General features: G+C 42.0%; 1 protein-coding gene across 1 annotated transcript; it reads right to left on the reverse strand.

The window, feature by feature from the left end:
- Positions 1-3,162: 3,162 nt before the first annotated feature.
- SYPL1 (synaptophysin like 1) lies at positions 3,163-7,417 on the reverse strand. The gene is made up of 5 exons (XM_010395712.3): positions 7,346-7,417; positions 6,549-6,667; positions 5,183-5,387; positions 4,164-4,352; positions 3,163-3,279 (listed from the first exon to the last, which is right to left on the reverse strand). Exons 1-5 carry the CDS (start codon positions 7,415-7,417, stop codon positions 3,163-3,165), a joined length of 702 nt encoding a protein of 233 aa, XP_010394014.3.
- Between the last annotated feature and the right edge of the window lie 16,215 nt (positions 7,418-23,632).

A 23,632-nucleotide genomic window follows, 5' to 3' on the forward strand; every position in this document is an offset into this window, starting at 1 on the left:
CAGAGCAACTCCATTCTGCACTGTCAGCACTGGCTCTTGGGGATTTGACGTTGCCAGATCTCTCTTGGATTTGATTTCCTACTGCTTTTCCTGCAGGTTGGTGGCAAAGCTGTCAGCCAACACTGACACCACACCAGCTCCCACAGCAGGGACCCTCCTGGGAGTTAGCACACACAGAATATACATTTCTCAGCATTGTCACAGAGGCCTGACCATCACATCACTGGTCACAGCAGCCTAAACCACAACATACTTGCTTCCTTAAACACCTCCTAATGCTAATGGATTCTATTCTTCACTGAGGAGATCTTTATTGCTACCCCATGCTGACCCCTCAGCTTTATTTTCCTTCACAGCCACCTTACAGCCTTTCTTCCCACCATGGGTTTCTGATCAAAATCCCCCTCTCTAGCATCACACCAGGGATCATACAGCACTTGACTTGCTAGGGCTGCATAACTATAGCCTGCTACCAGAATAATTCCTGCAGTATGAGAGGATTTTTGTGAGCTTGCTCCACTGATGGCTGCAAGAAAAATTGCTGCCAGCTGAGGATTACTTACCTGTAGAGAGCTGGCAGAGATCCAGGCCCTTTGTTCCCTCAGTACAGAGGGATCAAGCAAACTGCATCTCCTGATAGCAATGGTGATTCTTGTGCAGTCAAGATAAAGCTGGTAAATCAGACAGTCTTCCCCCTCCCCTGCCATGAGTAAATAAGATACTGAACGTTTTGTTGCTGCCAGCACAAATATAATGTTAATTCAAAGGCAAAGACTGCTCAGCCCTTTGTGGGAGTCCAGGGTAAATGAGAGCAGCTGCTTGCTCCTGCTGCATGATGCTTTCCATTTCATCTCAGCTGCAGGACTCGAGCAGCCATCAAAGCCTGCAGTATTCTGCATCAATCCCTCCCCCCTGCAAAGGGAAACAAGCTTTACTCTAATGAGCCAGAAGCGCACATGGGGTTACTTTTCCTTTTTCAAAATCTTGCTTGCTGTGGACTACACATCACACTTACCTTGGCCTGTTAACAGCAACCTGGCTCTGCATTTAGCTCTGTAGAAATTCATGCTGCCTTGTGTGTCTGTTTGACAAAACACAACCACTTACTTGTGAGTCTCTATTTTGCTAGCTATAGTCCTGCCTGCCATGTTCCATCTCCTTGTCTTTTGAAGGAAAGCACTCTGGGGATGGGATGCACCTGTTTCTTCTACAAAAAGCATGAGGGTAAGTTTCAGCCCTAAGGAGACTAGGGATGTCTTTGAGTGCATATGAAACTTAAGTTTTTGTTGAAACAGTCAGTCAAGTGTGCTAAGATTTCCAACTCAGTTTCACCTGTTATCTAGACCTCAGCCATCAATAAGGCCTATGCTGATCTAATCCATTACTGCATATGCATTTTGCATATGCAAAAATACTCACAATTACCATTTTATAACTAGGCTGTGCCAATGACTAGCAGGTCTGTATGAGACAAAGTAGATAAGCACATAAGAAATAGACAGGAATATGGTTCTGTTAAAAATATTAAAGATTAATAAAAAAATATTTTAGCCACATCATGTGTGACCTTAAATCCCAAAGATTGAAAAACCTAAGGTGTAATTACCATATTTTTTTCTTAGACAATATGAAAATAGGAGTTTTAGATTTTAGGATGAAATGTGTTTTTAAATAAATAAACATGCACAGTGATGCGAACAAGTGAAAATTGCCCTTATTACCTCTTCCAAAAGGTAATTCAAACGAAATTCTGGATAGTTACAAGTTATAAATGCCCCTTCTCTGAGCTGGCAGAAAGAAGTGTGAGCAGCACCAGGCAGCACTAGCCTACAGAAGTGATACATAGTCCTTTTTACAAAAACCACAGGGCCCCAGTGTAAAAGCCCCTCCTGTAGCACAGATAACTCCTTCAGCCAGCACAGGCAGCAATAGCTAAAGCCATGCCCCAGAAGCTACACAGCCAATGCAGTTGCATCCACCACTACAGCAGCAAAGACCCAAGGCACATTCTTTCAGCAGCAGTCATACTGAGTTTATTATACCCTTTGAGACTAAAGTTTACTATCAGAAGATCAATAGCTCTGGCACACTGAACAATTACAATTTGCATTATATACATACTTATGTCTATTTTCATCATAAACAGTTTAAACAAACGAAAAACCTGAACAGCTTTCTTACTAGGTTTGTCAAAACATTTGTTCTGGGCAATTCACAGAGAGTCAGACACCTTAATAAAGGAGTCCACATGAGAAGACCCAAATATTGTTCCCAGTGAACGAGCTCAACAACATCAATCAAGAATTTGTCATATTCAGACATCTCACCTTACCTCCTTTCACACACAAACTTCATTCATGCACCTCAAAAGAAATACAAAGAAGCCTAAGCAGTAGCAGAATATATCAACTTTGATTTCTAGATTATTTTTAAGTGTTTTGGGCCATACTTTATTTTTCCTTCCTCCCCCACCTCCTTCAAGCATTTAAATCATCTATTGCACACATATATAAGCTCTCATATTAGTGAGACTAGAAGCTGTGAATTCATTCAACAAATCTCCTAGTTCAGAGATTGGCCCAAGCCATTAAAGAGTAACAACATATTAAACATAGAAGTAATGTCCTTCCTGACAGGGCAGCAGCAGATTTGATACAATGATCTGAAAGGACTATATGGAAACTGACGCGTCTTGGCTGCAACTTCGACAGAGCTATGAATTCTACTGAGGTGACTCTTGCAAGGTACCAGTAATGGGAAGAAACTAAACTGCATTTTCACACACCCTGGGTGAATCTACTTTCCATTTTTCAGAGAAGTCTTGTCAGAACTAAAGATGATGCAGTAATAACCCAGATACAGTTGCTTCTCAGCCCTCCCTCCTATAAGGCTAATTTAAGAACCAGAAAGGGTCAGCATCCAGATAACCTCCAAATTTTGCTCTACAAATACTGTAATATAATACTGCACAACCTTGAAAGACATAATATATTTCATGATAATTAAACACTTCAGATGGACTACCCAAGACTTTATGTCAAACCATAGTACAAAATAGAAGTTTGAATGAATTATCAGTTATTATTGAAATGAATCCTAATGGCTCCATGCTCTTGGTAGTGTGATGTGAAAGTGGAAGCACTTCAAAAATATCAACTTCTTTTATACTCTTTCAGTTGGACTTTCAGAAATTCTGTTCCATTGGCTGTGCAAGTTGGTGTCCTTGTATACGAGCCAAACATTTCCCACCCATAAAATCATATTAAGCAAGCCAAATGCCTGTAGGGTAAAGAAAATAAAAGGGCAGGGGGGGAAGAAAAAGGGAATATGAAATTTGTTGTATTTGATTGGGTTTTGTTTTTCTTTTTTTAAAACAAGCCAGAATATGCCTTCAAGGCAAACCAGAAAAACACTACCTTTGGCACCCCTTTCATTTGGACAATACATTTCCTCAATCTTCTGAGTATTATAAACTATTTTAACCATTTAACAGAGTTCTTTGTAAACCAGAGAGTCACTCACTCTCTCCTTTGCACAGAATTAGACAAATTCTTTCCAGTCACTGAGCACCTCTGCATATGCACTCTCAGACCACGAGTAATTATTACTGGGCCAAAGAATAACAGCCTGAGTTTCGAAAAGCAGGATTCACTAGGAAGTTCATACAATAAGCCTAATTTGCTCTGCTGTGAAGGGTTCTTTGTATGAACATGAGCTTCATACTATTTTGTTACAAGGAAGCTCAATTTGATGTGTAAAAATGCTCACAGTCAACTAAAAATCTGGGTTCAGCACCAGCACAGCATTTCCTCCTTACTTGTATCAGTCATCAGACCACTTGGGTGGCTCACTAAGATATTTCAAGTTGCTCCTGGCTACAGGCATAAATAGACACACAGATGCTTCTGGTAATGCTGTCTGTAACAGCTCCAGAGGTAGATCCTGCAAATTTTCTCTTTATTTTCTTTAGAAGGAGACTTGTTTCCTTCAAGAAATTATTTGCTCAGTGTTTTACCACAGTACTAATGGACCTGAATGACTAATAACCCATAAAGAAATCTTAACACACAGCAACATATGCAATCAGTAGAACAGGACTCTCAGGTACTATTTGTTGTTTTTCAACACATTTATTGTGCCCATATGGTGGAAGGCATACATACCACAGACACATTCAGAATTCCCATGCTGGTCACAGAAAGAAAGTGGCAAGCTGTCCCTGGTGCTTTGCAAGATTCAATTCCTGGAATAATGCTGGCTCCTGTGGACACCTTGATGTCAGCAAGCGCCTTTGCCCAAACAAAAGTACTGACCAACCACAGAAAGGCTGTCAAGACACTGATAACCAAGTCCTACACAAGAGAAATACTCATTAGTAGGTCAGAAAAACGGAAGAATATATATGAGAGCAAGGCAGAGACAGTATCAATTATGGCACCAAGATAACTGCAGCAGTGCTAACGATCACAAGAAAATTTAATCATTAACAATGTTATAATTACAACTGCATGTTGATAACCAGCTACAAAACTATATGCTTGTGCTTGATAGATGCAAAAGGCAGTCTTAACCTCCGTAAGAAATTTGTTTCTAAAATCAGATGCCTAGCACTATTTTATGAGGATTTAAGCAAAAGTTAACTAAAGTGAAGGTGGTGGGAGAGGGGCAGAGGATTTAAATCTGGATGTCTGATATGCAAAAATTTGGCTTGAAAGGTCACTAAGTCCATTCTCAAGCATGGTATGAAATTTCTCATTCAGAGCTTCAATACTGAAGGTGACTAAAATTTACAAGGTAATTATTTCCCTCTGCCAATTACAGCAGGTGCTGTATACAGAGAAAATTCTCAGATTAACAGAGGAGGTCCCACCTATGGAACAATATTATATTCAAATGCATGATATAAAAGAAAAGTTGTGGTGAAGGTACTGTTCTCCTGAAAAAGTGAAAGTTCATTCCAGTGCTTCATTAACCACATAAGGTGTGATGCCATGGATAGCCAAGGGCTTTGGGTCCCCTTTTCTGCTTGAGTGCTGTAGTGACCAGTCCAACATACTTATATTCACTCTCCATTTAACTTTTGTAACTACTGGATATCCACCAATCATTCTCTTATTCACAATACTTCTCATCTCTTTGTAGTTTCAAAGTAAAAACATTCAAATATCTTAGTATTACTTACAGTTAGTGGAAACTTGTTATTTTGTTGGTACACGTGGTTATATCCAATATATACCACAAGGGCAGTAAGGCAGTAGAGGAACACCAGTGCTGCCAGTGTAACAAAGAACTGTGCAGAAGAGGAGAAGTTACCCATGAGGTAGGCATCAGTCCAAGTACCACCACAGCCTTCTGGGTCTGGTGCACTAAATACAACAGCATTCAACCTGCGAAGATTATATCAGTGTAGTTAGAGATTGCTATACAGTGGGAAGCACATATAATTATGCTTCATGCTTCACAATAACAGTGCTTCAGCAGTCTGATTGTATAAGTTTGCTCTGAAAGATACACATATAAATAATCAGTTATGCAACACAAAGGTTTGTCAAGCTACCTGAAGATTGTGCCCAATCCTACACTGAGATATACAATATTACCTTCAGGAGAAGAATCCTAATCTCATTTTTAGAGCAGCTGAACAAAAAATCCCCTATTTGGAAGCAGGCTTAACAATATTGTTTGAGAGACTGGCAGTTAAACAAGGTGATCAGGACTTAAAAGGCATTATAGCTACAAAAAAATTGAAGCACAGAAGCTGAATAAATAAAGCCTATGTGACTAGCAGTGACCACTCTGTGACCAGCACAGAATTATTTCAGATCGCCATTCTCCCCTCCAAATGCTGTTACAATGCTGCATTTCATGACCAAATTCTGTACTGTTGTAGTAGCTTTAACTGGGTGGCCACAGGATCAATTTCTGTATTTATGTTCTTACATTTATTGAACACATATGGAGCACCAACCCTGCACTCATCATAGGTGTGCAGCTGCAAGAGTAAAGAGGAAGCCTTCTTCCTCCTGCTCCAGGAAAGGAGCTTGTCTCTACAAGAGTACTGCAGTGACACTGAAGTATTTATGTTTTTTGTGCCCAACACCCTTACCAAGATAATGGTGGAATACACTGAAAAGACTTTTCCATTCAGTTTTTGAACAAAAATAGGATAAAGGAGCATTCAAAATAATCTTATCTGGGCCTCCAAAGCAGCTACAAATTGATGAAGAATTAGGCTGCTAAAATTGGTTGTGTTGTTTTGCTTACTAATTACTTTCTACAACATTCATGCACTGCTAGACTAGAGTGTAAGGTAGAGTCAAAGAGAGCATAACAGTCTACTGCCATTTCTACCTGCTTCTTCCTATAGGGCACTAACAACTACAGTGCTTTGAACAATTACAACTAAATACTCATTTATTGCTGCTACAGAGCAAGCCAGAAGTTTCCCATCTTCATTTATAGAGTAAGTACATAGTCATAAGGAGACAGATGGGGAAAAAGGGAATAATAAATAATTATCAAGTAATTACTGAAGAGCTAATGCTCACCTGAATGGATAAGCAAAAGCAGCTGTAATTGTTTTGTTTACCACACCTTTGCAGGAAACTAGAAGTGTAGTTTCACCTTGAAAGCCTCCACATGTGGCAAAAGCAAAGATGGCAAGAATCTACAGGAATTAATACATAGACACATTAGTGCACACCACTAGAGCTCAAAGGAAGCAAACTCAACATTTAGCTGAAATAGCAGCAAAGCTGAAGTATGAAGTGATGTCAAGAATAAAATGCTGAGTTTCTAAATTCCAAAAGCATAAGCAACACTGCTAACCAAAGCCCATTTGAAAATGCTTTCTGTTTAATTTCACTTGCACAGAAAAATTTTTGGGGTTTCTATTTTGTTGGCTTTTTTAATGCTAACAGCCAGCATAGTATTTCTTGCAGTGGATAAAGGAAATATTTTTACAGTCTTGCATATCCACAACTATAAATTCAAGTAACTAGAGAGTATATGCTCAAAGTATCACACATCAACCTGACTCTCTAAATAGCTCTTGTTTTCCCTTTTTTCACTATCCAGACCCTAAACCCCCAATCATCAGAACACACAGCATCACAAGCTGCTGTAACACACTTGTAATTAACACATCAAGCTTACGTATCTGCAATCCAAGGGCTTGGCTGAGGAGCAGCCCAGTGTTGGGCACCCAACACCAGCAACCTGGGGCAGGCTCTATCAGCCCAGTAGCTCACACCTCTCCAGGGGTATCCAGCCCAGGCACAGGAGCAAAGCCAAGCCTAGGGCAGCAGAGGAAACAGCCCCACCATGCCCCTCCAGCTCTACTCACCCATTCAAGGACCTTCACAAAGCCCAGAGGCTCCAAGAGCATGCTGAAGTCCACCCTCAAGCCCACCATCATGGGAGAGACCAAGGCAGCCAGCAGGAACCAGAACAAACACCAGCCAACTGCTTCAGCATCCCCAGCACCTCCATATAGAGGCACCCTGTGCCACACCCCATCACCTGGAGATGGGGATGGACACACCCACAGACACTCAGCTGGGGCTCTTTAGTCCCAGGCCTTGTCTGTGGGATGGGGAAATGATGCAGTGACTGTCACAAGGGGGTACAGCATTGGCCATTTTGTGCAGTGAGGCAGCAGTGATTTCTTCCTCTCCCCTATCCTCACCCCCTTCCTCTTCCTCTTCCTCTCTCCTCACCCAGCACACTTTGGGCAGTCATATGTGCCATACCTTGAGCTTGATGATTTGGTGGCAAACAAGGCACAGGCACCTGACAACCCATGTGCTTGCTAAAATCCCATCAATTACCTTTGACTTTTTAAGCTTTAATTGTTTTCTGTGACTGCACTTTGTTACTGATATATTAATCATCAGTAAAAGTGAAGAGCTAAAACTCATGCTGAAGAAGGTTTGACGACTGTAAGAGGGGCTGCTCTCTTCCCTGGCCAGAGACCATGGATAGCCAAGGTGGCCACGGGCACAGCACTTGCTGCTGCAGTTTCCTGGCTCTGATTCAAGATCAGAATCTTGAGGATTCTGGGAGCTTCTTCTGGGATTACTGGGGGCCTCTGAGGAACACCAGGATGTCTGGTGCTGCTCTTGGGAAAGGGTGGCTATGGGAGGCTGTGGCTGCTTCTTGCAGGATCCACCTGATCGGGCAACTTATAGCAAGATCTGCAAGCAGATCCTGGCCAAAGGTCCCACATACTAGCTGAACCCCATTATTGCTGCCAGGCAGCCTTGAAGAAGGTGCTGAGGAGATGACAATAGAAGAGTTGGCTTTGAGTCCAGATCCTGGCTGTAGTTAGAGGGTGCAACAGCTTGTGCCAAAGGGGGCCAGTAACCTCCACAGGACAGCAGATATGTGCTCAGCTGTGGTGGTAGTGGTGTGCTGGGGGTCCCAGTCCCAGCACTGTCAGGATCAGCTCTCCCTTGGCTCAGATGGAACTATTGAGGGGATTGCAGCTCTCCAGTCCTGGGGCTGACAAGCTGAGGTGTTCTATGGACCTGATACCGACAGGTAAGGAAGGACTGCTCAGGGCTATGGAGGCTGGGGGCCTGACTGAGTTTGCTCTGTGACAGATGTTATTGCTGTGAATAAGACATGGGAGACCAGCCTAGGGTAGGAATACAGGGGGAAGCTTCCAGGCTGGGGACTACCTGTGAGAACGGTAGCAAAGCCAGTGTTCAGCTGGCCTAGAGCTGTGCTGCTGCAAAGTGCCTGAATGGCTACAGGGTCTGCCATTCTCATACAGTTCAAGTAGAACTTTTGGCTTTCTGTGCAATGACCAAGAGAGGTGCTGACATCTGCCTACTGCTCCGGATCCTGGAGGGAGTCCAAGTTAAAGCTTTGGAAAGGATGGCTCTTGCTTTCACTGCTTTGTTAAATAGTATGTAAATCTCACAGAAAATCCACTGTGATCCAGACAAGCAGTGCTGAGGGTTCAAGCCACCTTGGTTAGCTTTGCTGCCTGGAGAGCCAGTGCCCTTAAGGAGTAAAACAGGAGTATAAAACCAGGGACAGACCAAGGTGAAATATCTATTTGCTCATCTTCTTGGCATCCTCCATGCCAAAGAAAATCTGTTCCATGTATAAGTGGCATACACAATCTTAGTTCAGCCTAAATGAACCAAGTAGCTTCCTGTCCTCCCATCTAATATGCCTCTGTAATTTTTTCTGTCTTTCTTCTTCCATATATTCTACTTAAACCCTATAAGTAATGTATCTCCCTAAAGATGAATATAGACACTTGTTTCATTGCTCTCCTTTTCCACTTGTCAGTTAGTTAAAATAATTTCATTATTTAAAGCATTTTTCAAAAATGCTCTTTGTCCTGATTTATATGCTTTTTCTTCCTCAGGTCTTTTCAGATGTCAGATGTCCAGTATGGATGTACCAGAACTATATACATTGTTCTAGCTGTGGGCTCGTTAATTCAAAATTGGAAAGGCTCTTAATTTTTCACTCCATATAACTTATCTTTCCCCTGAGGTTAAAGGTATTTTGGAACATTTCTGCTAGTGGATTTAATTCCAAAGTGATACCAAACATTTAAAATATAGGTGGTCCTTCCAAATGGCAAATTTCATAACCTGAAACCAATTCTGGATCAAATCTCTGCAAGGAAGAGTTTAAACAGGAGGACTGTATATTTGTTAGGAGCACTGAAAAAGTCCACTACAAAAAAGAGAGTTATTTTATTGGAAAATCAGCTTGGCTTAGAGAAAAAGTGATTGAAGTATAAAAAATACAGAACAAATGTGAGAAAGGAGAAGTTGATAATAATACAAATTAGAAGATAGACTATGGAAAAAAAGTGATAAGAAAGCAAATGTGCCACAGGACCAGCATATGGTCTACAGGCTTCTGGACAATAGTGATGCATTTTTGAAACAGAGGAGGGAGAGAGGAGCTTATACCAAAGTAAACAGACAGAAATGTGGAATCAACTAAGAAACAAAAAAGAGAGAGAGAGAGAAAGAGAGAGAGAGAGAAAGATTAAGCAGGAACAGCCAAAATTGTATTCTGTATTTGGGAAAAAGCAGGAGAGTATTAATATGCTAATCATGTAATAAATCCTCTCCAGTTCAGCAGGGCTCAGGGGAGTGCTGAGTCACATCTGCTAAAGCTTCTATATCAGTTGTGAATACCCAGCAACCCCAGTTTGGACAGGGCTGATAAAGGAGTTCTCTTATTACAGATGGTGATTGACGGTCATCTCTGAAACACTGTTTGAGGTCCAGGTGTCTGAATGCTATGGCAATATAGTCCTATCCATTTATCTCTATTCCTAAGAAAAGAGATGGGGTGACTGATGCAGAACCCTCTTGATGGTGAATTAAATTAGAACAATACAGTTAGTGTCAAGCTGCATTGTCATTTGGGAGTCAGTTTTTGCCGATTAGCCAATGCTTAAGCTGATCAAAAGACTGCGCTGATAATACTTGACACTGTAACATGGTTTCAGGTTCTGTGATGTATTTGGCCTGGTATTTGATGACTCTAGAAGGATATAAAACTCGTGTAATTACTGATTTAATTAGAAAGCAGGTAACTGACGGAGCTTTAACTGAAAATTATTGGTAGTAGTAGTAAAAAAAAAAAAATTCTCAGTATACTATCCTTTGGAGGTTAAAAAAAGGACAAAACCTGTGATGTCTATCTAGCTGGTCTGACGGTGTCTGACAAAGCTGTGGGAGAGACGAGTGGGATTCCTGGCTGCCCCAGAGATGTGTGTGCAACAGAGACAGCAAAGTGTCTGTGCCCCTGAGCAAGGAGAGAGGGGGCTTCCCCTGGAGCACTGTGCAACAGTCTCATTTACTAATGCCTGTGGAAGATTAACTCAAACTACCTGGATGGTTAAGAGTCACAGAGAGCTCATTTTCTAAGACTGAAAGAACTTGGGTGGCTTAGCAAAATGAAGGGTAACTGAAGGTATTACTGCTGGCTTGAACTGTGCAAGGGAGCAGACGCAGGGAAGGCAGAGATTTATACTGAGACAGTTTAGCAAAAGGATCCTGCATGTAATCAAAGAATATAATTTATATTCAACATACAATGTGAGATTCTGAAAATATATTCCAACAGAAGGCAAACACAAAGTTGTTTTATAGGGAGTTCAGAATACTTGCAATATTGTTGTTTATGATAGCAGTGGAAAAAACCCTTGATGGTTCATGGTGTTCTTTGCCCATCCAATCCCCTACACCGTCCAAACAAGGATTAATTCAGGGAAGTCCTGAGGTCTGTGTTTACAGATAAAGCAAGAGTGGGTGATTAAGTTAAAACTTATCTGGCAGGGGAGGAAACCATTGCACAGGACTGCTCTGTCCACAGCACTGTCTATTCAGCAGGGCTGGAAACACCAGGTGAAGAAAGTGCTTTTCTTTCTCCCATAGTAAATAAAATTTACTTGCCACAAAACTGTCTGCAGATAGTTTCTTATCATGTAATGATCTGAATTTTGTTAGTTCTCTGTATGTTTTCAAGTATCTGCATAATTTTATTTTCTTGTGCACTCTAATACTTTAAATCTTTCCTCTTTAGACCTGTGAGTATATTTATTTTTCCATTTATTTCTCATTGGTTAGCTAATAACATTAAGTTACATTTCTCCTTTTCCCTGACTTCTGTAGCACAACTCTGCCTTTTCTCCAACACTTCGGAAATCACTGTTCGATGCGTTTGATCTTTGCTGAAAGTCCTTGAGGCATATTTCACTGCATGTGCCATTCATCTTTCATATCCAAGCAGGTCTTAAGTTCTTTGGCTAATACAAGTTAGATTTTCCAAGATACTGTATAATTAAAAAAAAAAAAATCTATGCATTTTACACTGCTTTTATGTCATTTACTCATAGCAGCTTAGTTATTTCTGACCTATGACTAGTAGCCTTGCTGCCTTGAATTTAAATTCTCTACTACTGCATGTGGAAAAATTCTTGTTGTTCTCCTCGATACCTGTAGAAGCCACTGAAGGGTGAGTGGTCGTGTCCCCTATGCCCCACATTTCTGTGTGCATTTCCAAAGGGCAAGAGGGAACACAGCCCTTCCCAGAGAGGCAGTAGCTCATCTGGAAGATTCTGAGCAGAAGTTTCTCATAGTTGCTCTTGCCTTGGAAATGTGATTTCCACGTTTCACAGTTTGCAAAAAATCCTGTGGCTTAATTTTCATAGCTCATCACTCTATAGGTGTTAGCTGGGTACCATGGGACCTCCTCCGTGCAATATACTGGTGTGTGCCTTGTTCTTTAAGTACTCCTTGGAAAACCATCATTGAAGACAGAGTTCTAGAAGATAACAATTAACTATAAAGGACAAAGAATATGATGTATGTAGCTGGAATAAGAATTCTAAGTTGTACTGTAGAGTTATGGATCTTCAGGCAGGATTGATTCGGCTGCTTTTTGGGAGGGTTTCTCTGGGCATTTGGGTGGCTGCAGGACTGTGCAGAGTCCTGTTCTACCATCTAGTGGCACGTTGGGACAGTGCACACGGTGGAAATTGCCCATTTTCAGGATAAGGAGGTCTTTGTTAATGTAATAAATTATTACTAATTTATGTTTGTCATCTCTTAAACCAAACAGAATTTCCTGGATGAAGGGAAGCCATTAAGAAGGCCAGGGATGGTGACTTCCACACGGTGGAAAGGGGGTAGAAAATATTCTCTGCTGCAGCCAGACCACTTATGCTTGGTGTGGATCATCGGTAGCATCTCTGAACAGACACTGGTCTTACTGCATTTAGTGCTGCACATGATCTGTACCTTACAGCAAAGCACAACTCTCTAGTGCTATTATGAGTTTACTTTTTGATGAATCTTGAAATCAGAAAAGCCCTTCCCTTTTCCTTCTCTTCATTTCTTGACAGTAATCTCTGAGAACTAATCTAGTAAATTCAATTTTGAACATATCATGCCACTTTAGGCAATATCTGTTCTTTATGCTTCTGCCTACCCCTGGGTTTTCTGGTGTTTATGTGTTGCTTTGTTGGCACTGACAAATAAATATGATCCGCCCATGGCTGCACTCTTTTCTGCAGAAGGTTATACTGCCACACATGTGAACTGATCAGGACAAAAAATAAACCCATAAATAGGATTTTTTTTTGTACCAAATGGATGTAAAAAAAGCTTGCGCTGGCACAAAGCAGGAGGTGTTTTCAGGGAACATCCCAGGAGCATTTGAACACAAAGAATACAATTCTGCTCCCAGCAGAAAATGCAGGGCAGGACAAAATGCCTTTGGAGCTCCCAAAGGTAGCAAACTGGACCCCTGAACTGGGCTCAAGATCAGCTCAGGGCCTGCTGTAGCACACTGACTCTCAGGACTAAAGAAGCTTTAAAATGTGCCCATTTACTTGATGGAAGGATAAAACACAGCATCCACTCCACTTGCTGAACTACTGCTGCTATGCTGCTGTGCAGATAATGCTGCTATAAAATTGTTTGCATTTTAACCAAATCTCATTAGAAGTTTATGTATAATTAATTATACAACTGAACTGAATGCATTATTTTTTTTTCCCTTCTTTATTTTTCTTGAAGGTTCCAGATTTCCCAACTGTTGACAAAGGATGTGCTAATGACATCATTATGAAGTTCTGTTGTTTACTGTTTTCTTCAACAAGTAGTAATTTTATTGACTTTGGCAGAGAGATTGGTGTTTTGCATGATTTCAATAGATTTTGTTACACAGAGGCATAATATAAACCAAGATGTTCCAGAATAAACAGGACTATTACTACCAGATGGAAATAGTCATGAAGCATTATTGGACTTGAAAAAACAAAAATATTTTAGGAAAAACATTTTAGGAGTCAGCTTAATCATTTTGAAAACAATATCTAAGTCTAAAGTACTGTTTTTGGAGAAAACAACGGAAGGATATTAATAGTAATTATTTCAGATCTTGCTACTTTATCATCTATGCACATATTTAGAATATGTGGGTTTGAAAGACTTGCCAACACACTTGAGTTAGTGCTGTAATTTGAGTCTGAAATGACATATTTCTGATTATAAAACAAATCAAGGCAGCTAAAACTCAGCAAATAGTCTGGCAGCAAACTTACTGAACTTAGGGACAGGAGATGTTGGCTGACCTTTTTTGTAGAGCTGGTCAAATGATTAGTTGTGATTTTCAGATGAATTCTAAATTTATTCTGGTAACAATAGCTTATGCAATAATTGGATAATGACCCCTGGCAAATGACAGGTTTATAACTCAAATCCGGGTCATGGACATCAGGCCACAAAATAAAAATTAATCTATTCAACAGTACAAGCATTTCTCAATGGTGAGAAAGGAAGTCTGTGGACTTGGGTGGAATAACTGTACATGAATACAGATGGTCAAACAGGTAATATTTGTCTGCCAAATGAGACACAATAGATATTGTTACAGAGTCTGCTAAGAAATTGAAAGCAATGAAATGCACTGGATAGATCATCTATTTTAGACCATAAATTGCAAAAATATATATGCATTAAATAAAATTCAAACAGCTAAGAGAAGTAAAGTGAAAACTGAAACAGAGAACATTAGAAAATTGAAACATTGCTATGTGGTTAATTCAGTTATTATCTGACTGGAATAAGTTCTCTAGAAAATGAAACACAAACTAAGCAAGTCTCAAGCAGCCTATATAAATGAAAAAGCCTTTCTTAATGTCATTAAATGCAAATGCTACTCAGTTCATAAATCCTTAGCCCAAAAGTTCATAGTCTTTCAAATGTAAGGGTGAGCTTTCTTTTGGTGGAAGCCAAGAGTTTGGCCCAGTTCATCTTCATGTAGAAAAAGCAAATGGTACTCTTGGCACTGTAATTTGTAGCTGCGTGTTTAACATCTTTCCTCAAGACTGCCTCAGCACTTGACAATTAGCAGAAAAAAAATCAAGAAGGCACACAGTGATCCTGGCCTTTTCTTGCTCCTTCAAGTCAGGGAATAAATTGGCCCCCTACTGGTACCTGCCTGTCACACTGCAGGCTTCAACAGGAGCACGACTTCTGGCAGGAAAATTGAGCAAAGGAGGATACCATCTGAGAGAGAAGACATTGCAATGTTGGCAAATTATCCTAGGAAAGCAATATCAAAAGGAAAACAGAAGAAAAAAAATCTCCTATATGTGACCTGACAAGTCCAGATTTTCAAGTACTTGGACTGTAAAAAGCTGGAGCTCACAGAAAGATTTTTAGAAATCATGTGTCAGAGCTGCTTTAAGGCTTTTACAAGTTAAATTTTTTTAAAGCTTTCTTAACTTTCTATACCTTATTAATGTGGCGTGTGGCCACATTATGCATTTTACACATGAATGCAGTGTAAAATGTATTATAAAATGCAGCAGAAAACCTTCATTTCCTGAGATGTTTCAGCTGCAGTAACTGAAATGTGGCCAGGGGCCTTCCTGACATGGTGTTACCTGATTTCCTGCTTATAAAGCCTCAGCCTCCAAACCATGGTGGCTCTGTGACCCAGTCATAACCATCTCTGGACCACTGTCACTCCTGAAATATCCCTGGGAATTATCTGGGAGCATGTCCAGGTGTCCAGTGCCTCACCAGTTTGCTGACTGACAGCACTTGAGGGTAGGTGGCTCCCCTTGCCACTCTTGAATTTTTCTCGTATTGAAGCAGCATTTTTGTGGGAGGGCTGAAACACCCATAGAGAGAGGTTGCCCGGGATTTCCTTCTCATTCCCTCTTGCAGAGACTCTCATTGCTCTCCCACCTCTCCAGGCGCTTAGCTGCTTGTGTCAGTGCTGCAAGCCTGGTTTCTCCCTTCAGCCGTCACCTCCCTCCTTCATACCGCCTCAATTTTTCACAGGTCTCTCTCATGTTAATCAATCCTGGGGGAATTTTTCCAGCCTCCTGTGATGGGAGATAGAAGGCAGCAGGAGGCTGGCAAGAAGCCAGGCAGGCAGGGAAATAACAATAATGCTGCCTTTTATGCTCCAAATCCATTTTATTGTAAGCATCCTGCTGTACAAGCCATTTCATGAGTGATTCATCATACTCGCAAATGAGCCCTTTACTTGGAGAAGATTTTGAAGAACAGAAAGCTTAGAAAGAAGATTTATGTTGCTTAATTATGTGGTCACTCTGGGGTCATTTATACATACTGGTGCTATTGCAATGTGTCCTCCAGCAAACACGTGCCTGTCAGTAGTGCCCAGCTGTGGGACGTGTCTCACCTGTGCCCAGTGCTGTGGGAGGCACCTGGCGTGCTGCTACCTCACTGTCACCGGCTGCTGTGCCTCTGTGTGTGAACGGGTAGCTCAAAACAACCAAGCCCAGGAGTCGGTACTAGGCACTAACACAGCTCTTGTTTCAGTGCTGGAAATGCTGTGTTTTGACGAGCTTCCTGGGGATTATTCCAGTAGTTGGTTTAATCAGTCCTGCTGGTAGCCTGTCAGCCCCAGGCAGCATTTCAGTACTTAAAGCTGCAACGACCTCTGAGGGGCACAGGCAGCAAACTGTGAAGCTGTCCCAGCTCGGCTGGTTCTGCAAAGCCATAAATCTGCTTGTGTTTCCTCCCTTCATTCCTTCTGCACTGAGCATGCACCAAATTCTTGGCTATACATAGTGCCTAAAATTTCTACGTTGTCCATGCATTCCTGTTAACATCCAAAACAGAAGGTTTGGGTTTTTTAGGAGCTCCCTCAAACAGGTATATATAGGCTTGGCTCGTAACATATGCACACATACTCTACATTAAGACATGAATTTCAATCACTTGATTAAAATGCATACTGTTGATGGAAGGCAGAATTTAGGCCCTAAAAGTTTTGACAAAACCTTCTGTAAGATTAATTTGATTTTTTCATTAAGTAGTTATAAATTAAAAATAACAAATGGAATAGCAAATGAACTCCCTCACCAAATCCTGTGTGTCACATCTCATTTAAGGCTGAGACAAAAGCTTCCACACTTTTAGATATCTTTCCCCTGGTTTTGAGCACTGCCAGAGGGTATGGACATACATGGACAATATAAAGTTCCCCACGCCACACGGGTGACACTCTTCTTCTTGCACTCACAGTACATAATTACTCAGTGCCTTCCTTTTTAGCCTCTTTTTGCAGATGCCTATTGCCAGGTGAGAGGGTTTAATGGCTTCGCACGAGATTCAAGGGGTGCTGGAGATGTCCCTCCTGAACTGTGATTGAATGTCGGCAAGCCATTTGCTGAGGTTGTTTGTTCCGTGCGGAACACATTATTTCCACTTAAACTGTTCCATTACAAGTCAATGCACACTTCCGACGGCAGGCGGACCGTCCCCACACAAGGCTCGCTCCGGGTGCGGAGCGGCGGCAGCGCCTGGCCCGGCCCCAGCGCTCCTGGCTGGGAAGGCAGCGGTGGATGTGCCGTGCCCGGGGCCAGCCGGCAGCGCTGCCCCGGCGGGTCACACACGGCTACGTGTCCTCTCACACTCACAACACCCTGACGTGCCTCGGTCCAAAGAGCTCTGCATCCTTGGCAGCCAGCCTGCTTGTGATTTTCCAGTGGCACGTGTTCAGCGTCGGCTGCCGTTGGCTTTGGCAGATGCAAGGAAAACATTTTGTAAACCTGGAAAATTCCCAGTACTCACACTCTGTTCTCAGTCCGGAGCTGCCATCGGACACCAGTCAGACAATCAAGGAGCGTAAGCAACAGGTTGGAGCCCTAGAAAGGAAGGAAGAAGCTCAAGCAGAGAAGGAAAAAGAAAGGAGAAATTTTTTCCCTCTTCAAGAAAATTCCAAGTATTCAAAATTTAACAGTTGGTCCTCAAAATGATGCTGTTTTTAAGCCATGCAATTAAAATTCAGGCTGATATAGCTGAGATTCCTTTTATTTGTTTTTTGATCCATAACTTTTTGGAGGTCATGCTTGCCAGCTTTTCTCTACAGTCTCAATGACTAAAAAACTACTTTTCATTGTCATGAAAGCTGAGATCCTCACATAATCATATGACTCCAGAAGCTGCAGATAGAAGTACATCGCGTTCCAAGGGACCAGCCATCAGAATGCTGGCAACACTGCAAAATTTCCCTGGAGAACTCATCCTGCCGTGCTTAATGTCCCAAAGATAATGTCCTAAGTCTCAGATGAGCTGGAGGAGCATTCTAAAGGGCACATTCAGCCCTTTGCAATTAACCAGTAAGTCCATAGATCTCTCAAGCAGGACCTGTCCATCTAGGTAATGCTGACATTCATGTTGACCTCAGGACTGGATTGAATTTCTGTAAGGTGCACTTAGAAGAGCCAAGAGCTCTCTTGGTGACTGCAAAAGTGAATGGAAACAAAATCTCAGACCTAGAAAAGGTTTTAGGGGTTGGGTTTCCTCTTTTTTTTTTTTTAATTCTGATAGATCACTTACTCCCCCAAAACCTCTCTGGTGTTGACCAAAACCTGTATCTAATTTAGAAAGCATCTTTTGGATTAAGGTAATGGTATGATATATACAGAGAAGAAAAAGGTATGAAATTTTTTTATTTAGAGACAAGATTCCATTTTTACATGTTATCAGTTCAAATACTCTGATTTTTCCACTGTGGAAGCATGTTTAATTCTGAATTTTGCCTTATTTAATAATGAGAATAAATTCAAACCTGATCAGACACAAAATATATAATTTTGGATCTGACAAAATCTTTCAGATGTGTGTGATAAAAATGAGGTTTACTTCAATTGTCATATTAAGAAAATCAGTCCTTGGCACTTGTCTCAAACAGTCTGACGCTGCAAAAAATTGCCCAGAAGCCTGTGGGGAGCCAGGGTGGGAGAAGAACCCCTCGACACACGAAGTCATTAAACGAATTTGTCACTGTGAGAGCTGCTTTGGGCAGAGGTCACATTGCACCCAGCTGCTGCCTCCTGCAGCAGTGCAAGGGCACTTCGGTGTGAGCCAGAGATTGTGCAAAAGCTTGCGGGGGACCCGGGCGTGCCCATGGATTTTGCAACCAGCCGGCAGTGTGTTTTCTGTATTTCTGCGTTAGTGTGAAACACCCAAATGCGCTTGCCCACAGCCCTCTCATGGACATCAGAGGCACTGCACCCAAGCAGGATGCTTTTAGGATGCTGGTTAACTCTTCCGGCTAATTTTAAAAAATAATCCTACTGAAAGGAAAAAAAATTAGAGCGGACAATACCTGGGTTTTTTTGTCTCCATTATTTACACAGCCAGACAGAAGGTTTCATTATCTCCTGAGTTCTGGGACAAGTTAGGACTGAAAGTTGTGCCAAGGTGTCATGGTTTAACCTCAGGCAGCAATTAAGCCCCACATGTCCACTTGGTCACCTCCCACTCTGTGATTCCATTAAGATGAAGAAGAGAATCTTGAAAAGGTAAAACCTGTGAGTTGAGATAAGAACAGTTTAATAACTGAAATGAAGTAAAATATAGTATTAGCAGCACCACTTTTAATGGAAAAGAGAGGTAGAGTGAAAGGAATAAAATCAAAGGGAAAAAATCATGTGATGCCCAATACAATTCTCACCACCCTCTGACTGATGTCCAGCCAGCCCCTGGACAGTGACTGGCCCCTCCTGGCCAACTCCTCCCAGTTTATAGACTGAACATGACATTCTATGGTATGGAATATCCTTTTGTCCAGTTCGGGTCAGCCGTCCTGGCCATGCTCCCTCCTGGTTTCTCATGCACCTGCTCCTTGGCACAGCATAAGACACTGAAAAGTCCTTGACTTAGGGGTCAGCACACTGAGCAACAACTAAAACATCAGCATGTTATCAGTGTCATACTAAATTCCAAACACAGCACTGTACCAGCTGCTAAGAAAAAAAATTATCCCGGCCAAAACCAGGACCAGGTTGACAGCTCTGGGAGAAAGTGGTATATGCTGAAAGAACAGTCTTTGGCTACTCCAAAAGTCTGAAAAACTCTGTCTTGGCAGGACACTTCTGGAGAAGGCATTTGGCACAAGTACTGAGTGGGCGTTCTGTGGCAGGTTTTGCCCCTGTAATGTTTTCCCGGTGCCTTTCCAGTGGCACGGGTTTGGAAAGCACAGGGTGGGGTGACATGCCTGGCTTTGGTTTTGCACAAAAATAAAATGCTGAGTGATGGAATACACTCAGACAGGAAATCACTTTTTTCCCTTTGCAGCTGCTATGACAGCAATGTTGATGTTGGATCTTCCCTAGCTGAAACAAAAAATAGGGCCTGATTTCAGTACAGATGAGTTGTTGCCTCACTCTGGAGGCTGGTTTTCTACAGCCCCTGTGCACAGAGTATCAACCACACAAGCTGCCAGAGGTGGATGTTTGTACATTTGTCTTCCTTTATCTTCAAGATGCACAGCCCTGAGTAAGGAAAAAATAGAGATTTAATTCTGTTTGTTTGTACCCAGTAAGAAACAATGAAGGATTTTCCAATTGCATTTGAGGTACTTTCATTTCTATTGCCCTTGAGACGGAGATTTATTTAGTCCTGTCACTTGAGGGAATCTGCTTGCACTTTTAACTCCTGTGTTGCCTTTGGGGAAGAGGCTAATAGTCTTCAGTGACCAAAAAATGTCCTCTGGTCATTTCATGTGGGAAAACTTTGAATGTCTTGACATCAGAGTTGTCATTTTCACTGCAGTCATGATTCCTCTGAAAAAGATACTATGAGCTCTGCTCAGCCCACTGGCAAAAAAGGACAAACCTCATCTTGGCAGGTATGTATTTGTTTGTTTCTTCTTTTTTCCCCTCACAATTTGCTCTTCCTGTGTTGCCAAGAACAGAAAAGACAAAAAGAGCTATTGTTGCATCTATCCTTTCCCCAGTGCTGAAGGTGGTTTTTAGCTTTGGAAGGGAGTATTTGAGAAGTTGTGTGGCAGCAATTGACTGTATGGGAAAATCAATGCTCCCATCAAACCAATTCAGCCTCGTGTGCATACCCAGCTGTTCTGTTTCCAGATGCTACATTTTGCTCTAGCAACATTTCCAGTTGTCATTACCAACCTGAGCTCTGTGTTTTACCCACAAATATTTCAACTTGGTTTACATATTAACAGGCTCAGGTTAATTCACTTCCTTTGAAGTGCGTGGAAAAGGAGACCTGCACCAAATAGTTAAGGAATCCTTGTGAAATTGCATATGAGAGACTGAGCGAAGAGGTGCAGATGGCACTAATGTGACTCTGTGTCTGATTTATAGTGATTTATATAAGACCAGAGTCAGAGACAGCCACCCTAAGGGCTTTCAGTCCCAGGAGAACAAAGCTTTGTGGCTGAGACAGTGCCAGCTGTAGATGCCACGTGCCTCGGACTCACACAGCCCAGGTTTGTTTGGCAGCTGCTTTGCAGGTCCCTGCCTTGTTCACAGAAGGAAAGGATGAAGGAGCAGCAGCACCCCCACTCCTCCAGGGTTTCTTATTTTTATTTAAAATACAGTTTTTTCCTTGAAAAAACATCATATTTGTTCCTGTTTGTCTACATGATATTCCTTCTCCTTTGCTTGAACCATTCCCAGCCATACCTGCACTCACACATTAAGCCCATACGTGCCACAGTGGCCTCACCAGATTGATGGCCTGTGGCCAAGCTGTGCTGGCTTGTTTTCTAGTAGTACTTTTCCTGGTAGTACCCTGCCACCATCGGGAGCCTCATGAAATCCCTCCCTGTGACTGTGTCCAACACAAGCGTGCATCCTGCTACTCAGGCAAGTAATGGAAAATTTGTTTGTATCCCCGCACAGCCAGGGTAGGTCATAGCAGCCAGGGGCTACCTGGGTTGGGGGACATGTGTCTCCTGGAGCAGAGGCACATCCACACATTTCTCACTAACCGCCAACAAATTCAGCTTAGCCTTAGCATATGAAGTTGCTCAGCAAGACTGAGCCACACATTGACCTTCCCCTGCCTGAAATCACTCCTCTGGGGCTTTAAAGTCCATCTACTCTCATTAAAAAGAATTACCATCAGTGATAGATCAGCAGTCACACTGCAGCAGTGGTGACAAATGACATGGTGACGTGTGTGACGCAAGGACTGTCCTGAGCACTTGCTGTGCAGTCATTTGTGCTGCCACGTGCTCTGCAGGGAACCCCATGGGGAGGATGGGGGTGGCAGTGTCCCTGCCAGCTGGCTGCCAGCTGGGGAGCAGCTACTCAGCCTGGGAACACGGAGGGAGACACTCTCCCCTACCCTCCAACCAAGAATTGCCCCAGCGCAGGAGCGAGGAGGCAGCTAAGAAACTTGCTTGGACCATAATGGGATGTGGGAAAGTGCTCACAGAATGAGACGGCTCTTCATGTAACGGAGGCTGGTGCTGAAAATACTGAGATTGATTGATATTGGCTTCTCCCAAAGCTTATGATCCCATCACATAGTGCCAACTTTGACCAGCAACTTCACTACAACACTCTGCTGAACCCAGCCATGAACGCATTCTCTGGTCACCCTTGTGTCAAAACACATAAATGTGCTCTTAGGTCTGTGGGGTTACTCCACCAGATCCCAGCCTCTAGGAAGAAGCACCAGCCTGAGAGCAAACCCACCACTGAACATGAAGGCTTTGTAGATTTGAAGAGGTACAGGATGGATATATGTGTCCGTCTGTCCACAATGGTGGACATATTTTGTTGTCCTTTGAGGAGGACAAACACAGTCTTTCATTTCAGGAGATGTCAGCTCTCTCTTCTGGCAAGATGCAATTCTAGATCCTAATTACAGTGTTCCTATGTGGGTTTCTACCTAATTTATTTTATGATTAGTAGAAGTTACGAGTAATTTCCCTGTACAAGACCTTGTAGTCCTGTTTAGAGAAAATGCCAAAAAAAGCAGTCAGCATTATGGTCAAAAGGCAAAGCTAGGTGTGATACATCATGCCACTGGGCTGCAGTTGAGTGCCCTCAGCAAGCCCAGTACTGGTTTTCTGTGTCTGAAATCTAAAGCAGCTCAGCCCAAAGCTGCTACCCTGGGGCTGGATTAAAACCAGCATTTTTTTATACTAGTTTGGTTGTCAAAATAAATATACTAAATAAATAGTTAAAATAAAAATGGTCCTCAAAAGAGACCAGTTCCATCTAACAGAGGAGTTCAGAAAGATGGAAAGGAATAGGCTGTGGTCTGAGCCCAGTGCACAAGTAAACTAATTAACAGTTAAAATGTCTATTAGAAGGGAACTAGAAACTGCATGATCCAATGATTCATTAATTAAATATTTATTAAAGGCATCCTTGGCTGATGATCTTTGACCTTGTACTGGATTTACTCCAAAAGCTCCAGGCATTTATATTTTTATGGCAGTGAATGTTTTATAACCCTTGAATCACCTGTTTCAAATATAGAAATGCCTTCAGACTTCTTTCTCTCTCAGTTATATTTATTAGAAATGTTTTGTCTCAATGCTTTTGTTCCTTGACTGTTTAATCTCGCATAGCTCTGTGAACTTCAAAAACCCCCAATATCACTTTATTCCTGACTATTCAGGAAAACATTAGGCTAAGCAGTGAGGAGGAAAAAAAATAAGCAATGGGTGATTTTTTTGAAGAGCAGACATTAATTCCAGATGGAGGAGCCCCATGCCAAGCTGCTGGGAAGAGCAGTTTGGGGATGATCAGCCAAGAGAAAGAATGGGTTTGTCTACTGTGTTTCAAATAATGCATCTCTTGGTCCAGCTGAGGACCTGAGCAAGG

Source organism: Corvus cornix, chromosome 1A (genome assembly GCF_000738735.6).
Source record: "Corvus cornix cornix isolate S_Up_H32 chromosome 1A, ASM73873v5, whole genome shotgun sequence".
In the NCBI taxonomy this organism is placed as follows: Eukaryota; Metazoa; Chordata; class Aves; order Passeriformes; family Corvidae; genus Corvus; species Corvus cornix.

Coding starts and splice junctions, on each gene's coding strand:
- SYPL1 (XM_010395712.3), bottom strand. CDS start 7,417: ATGATGGTGGGCTTGAGGGTGGACTTCAGCATGCTCTTGGAGCCTCTG. Junction 5,388..6,548: donor GCTTTTGCTTATCCATTCAG/GTGAGCATTAGC, acceptor TAATCTTCGCAG/GTTGAATGCTGTTGTATTTA. Junction 4,353..5,182: donor ATAACAAGTTTCCACTAACT/GTAAGTAATACT, acceptor TCTCTTGTGTAG/GACTTGGTTATCAGTGTCTT.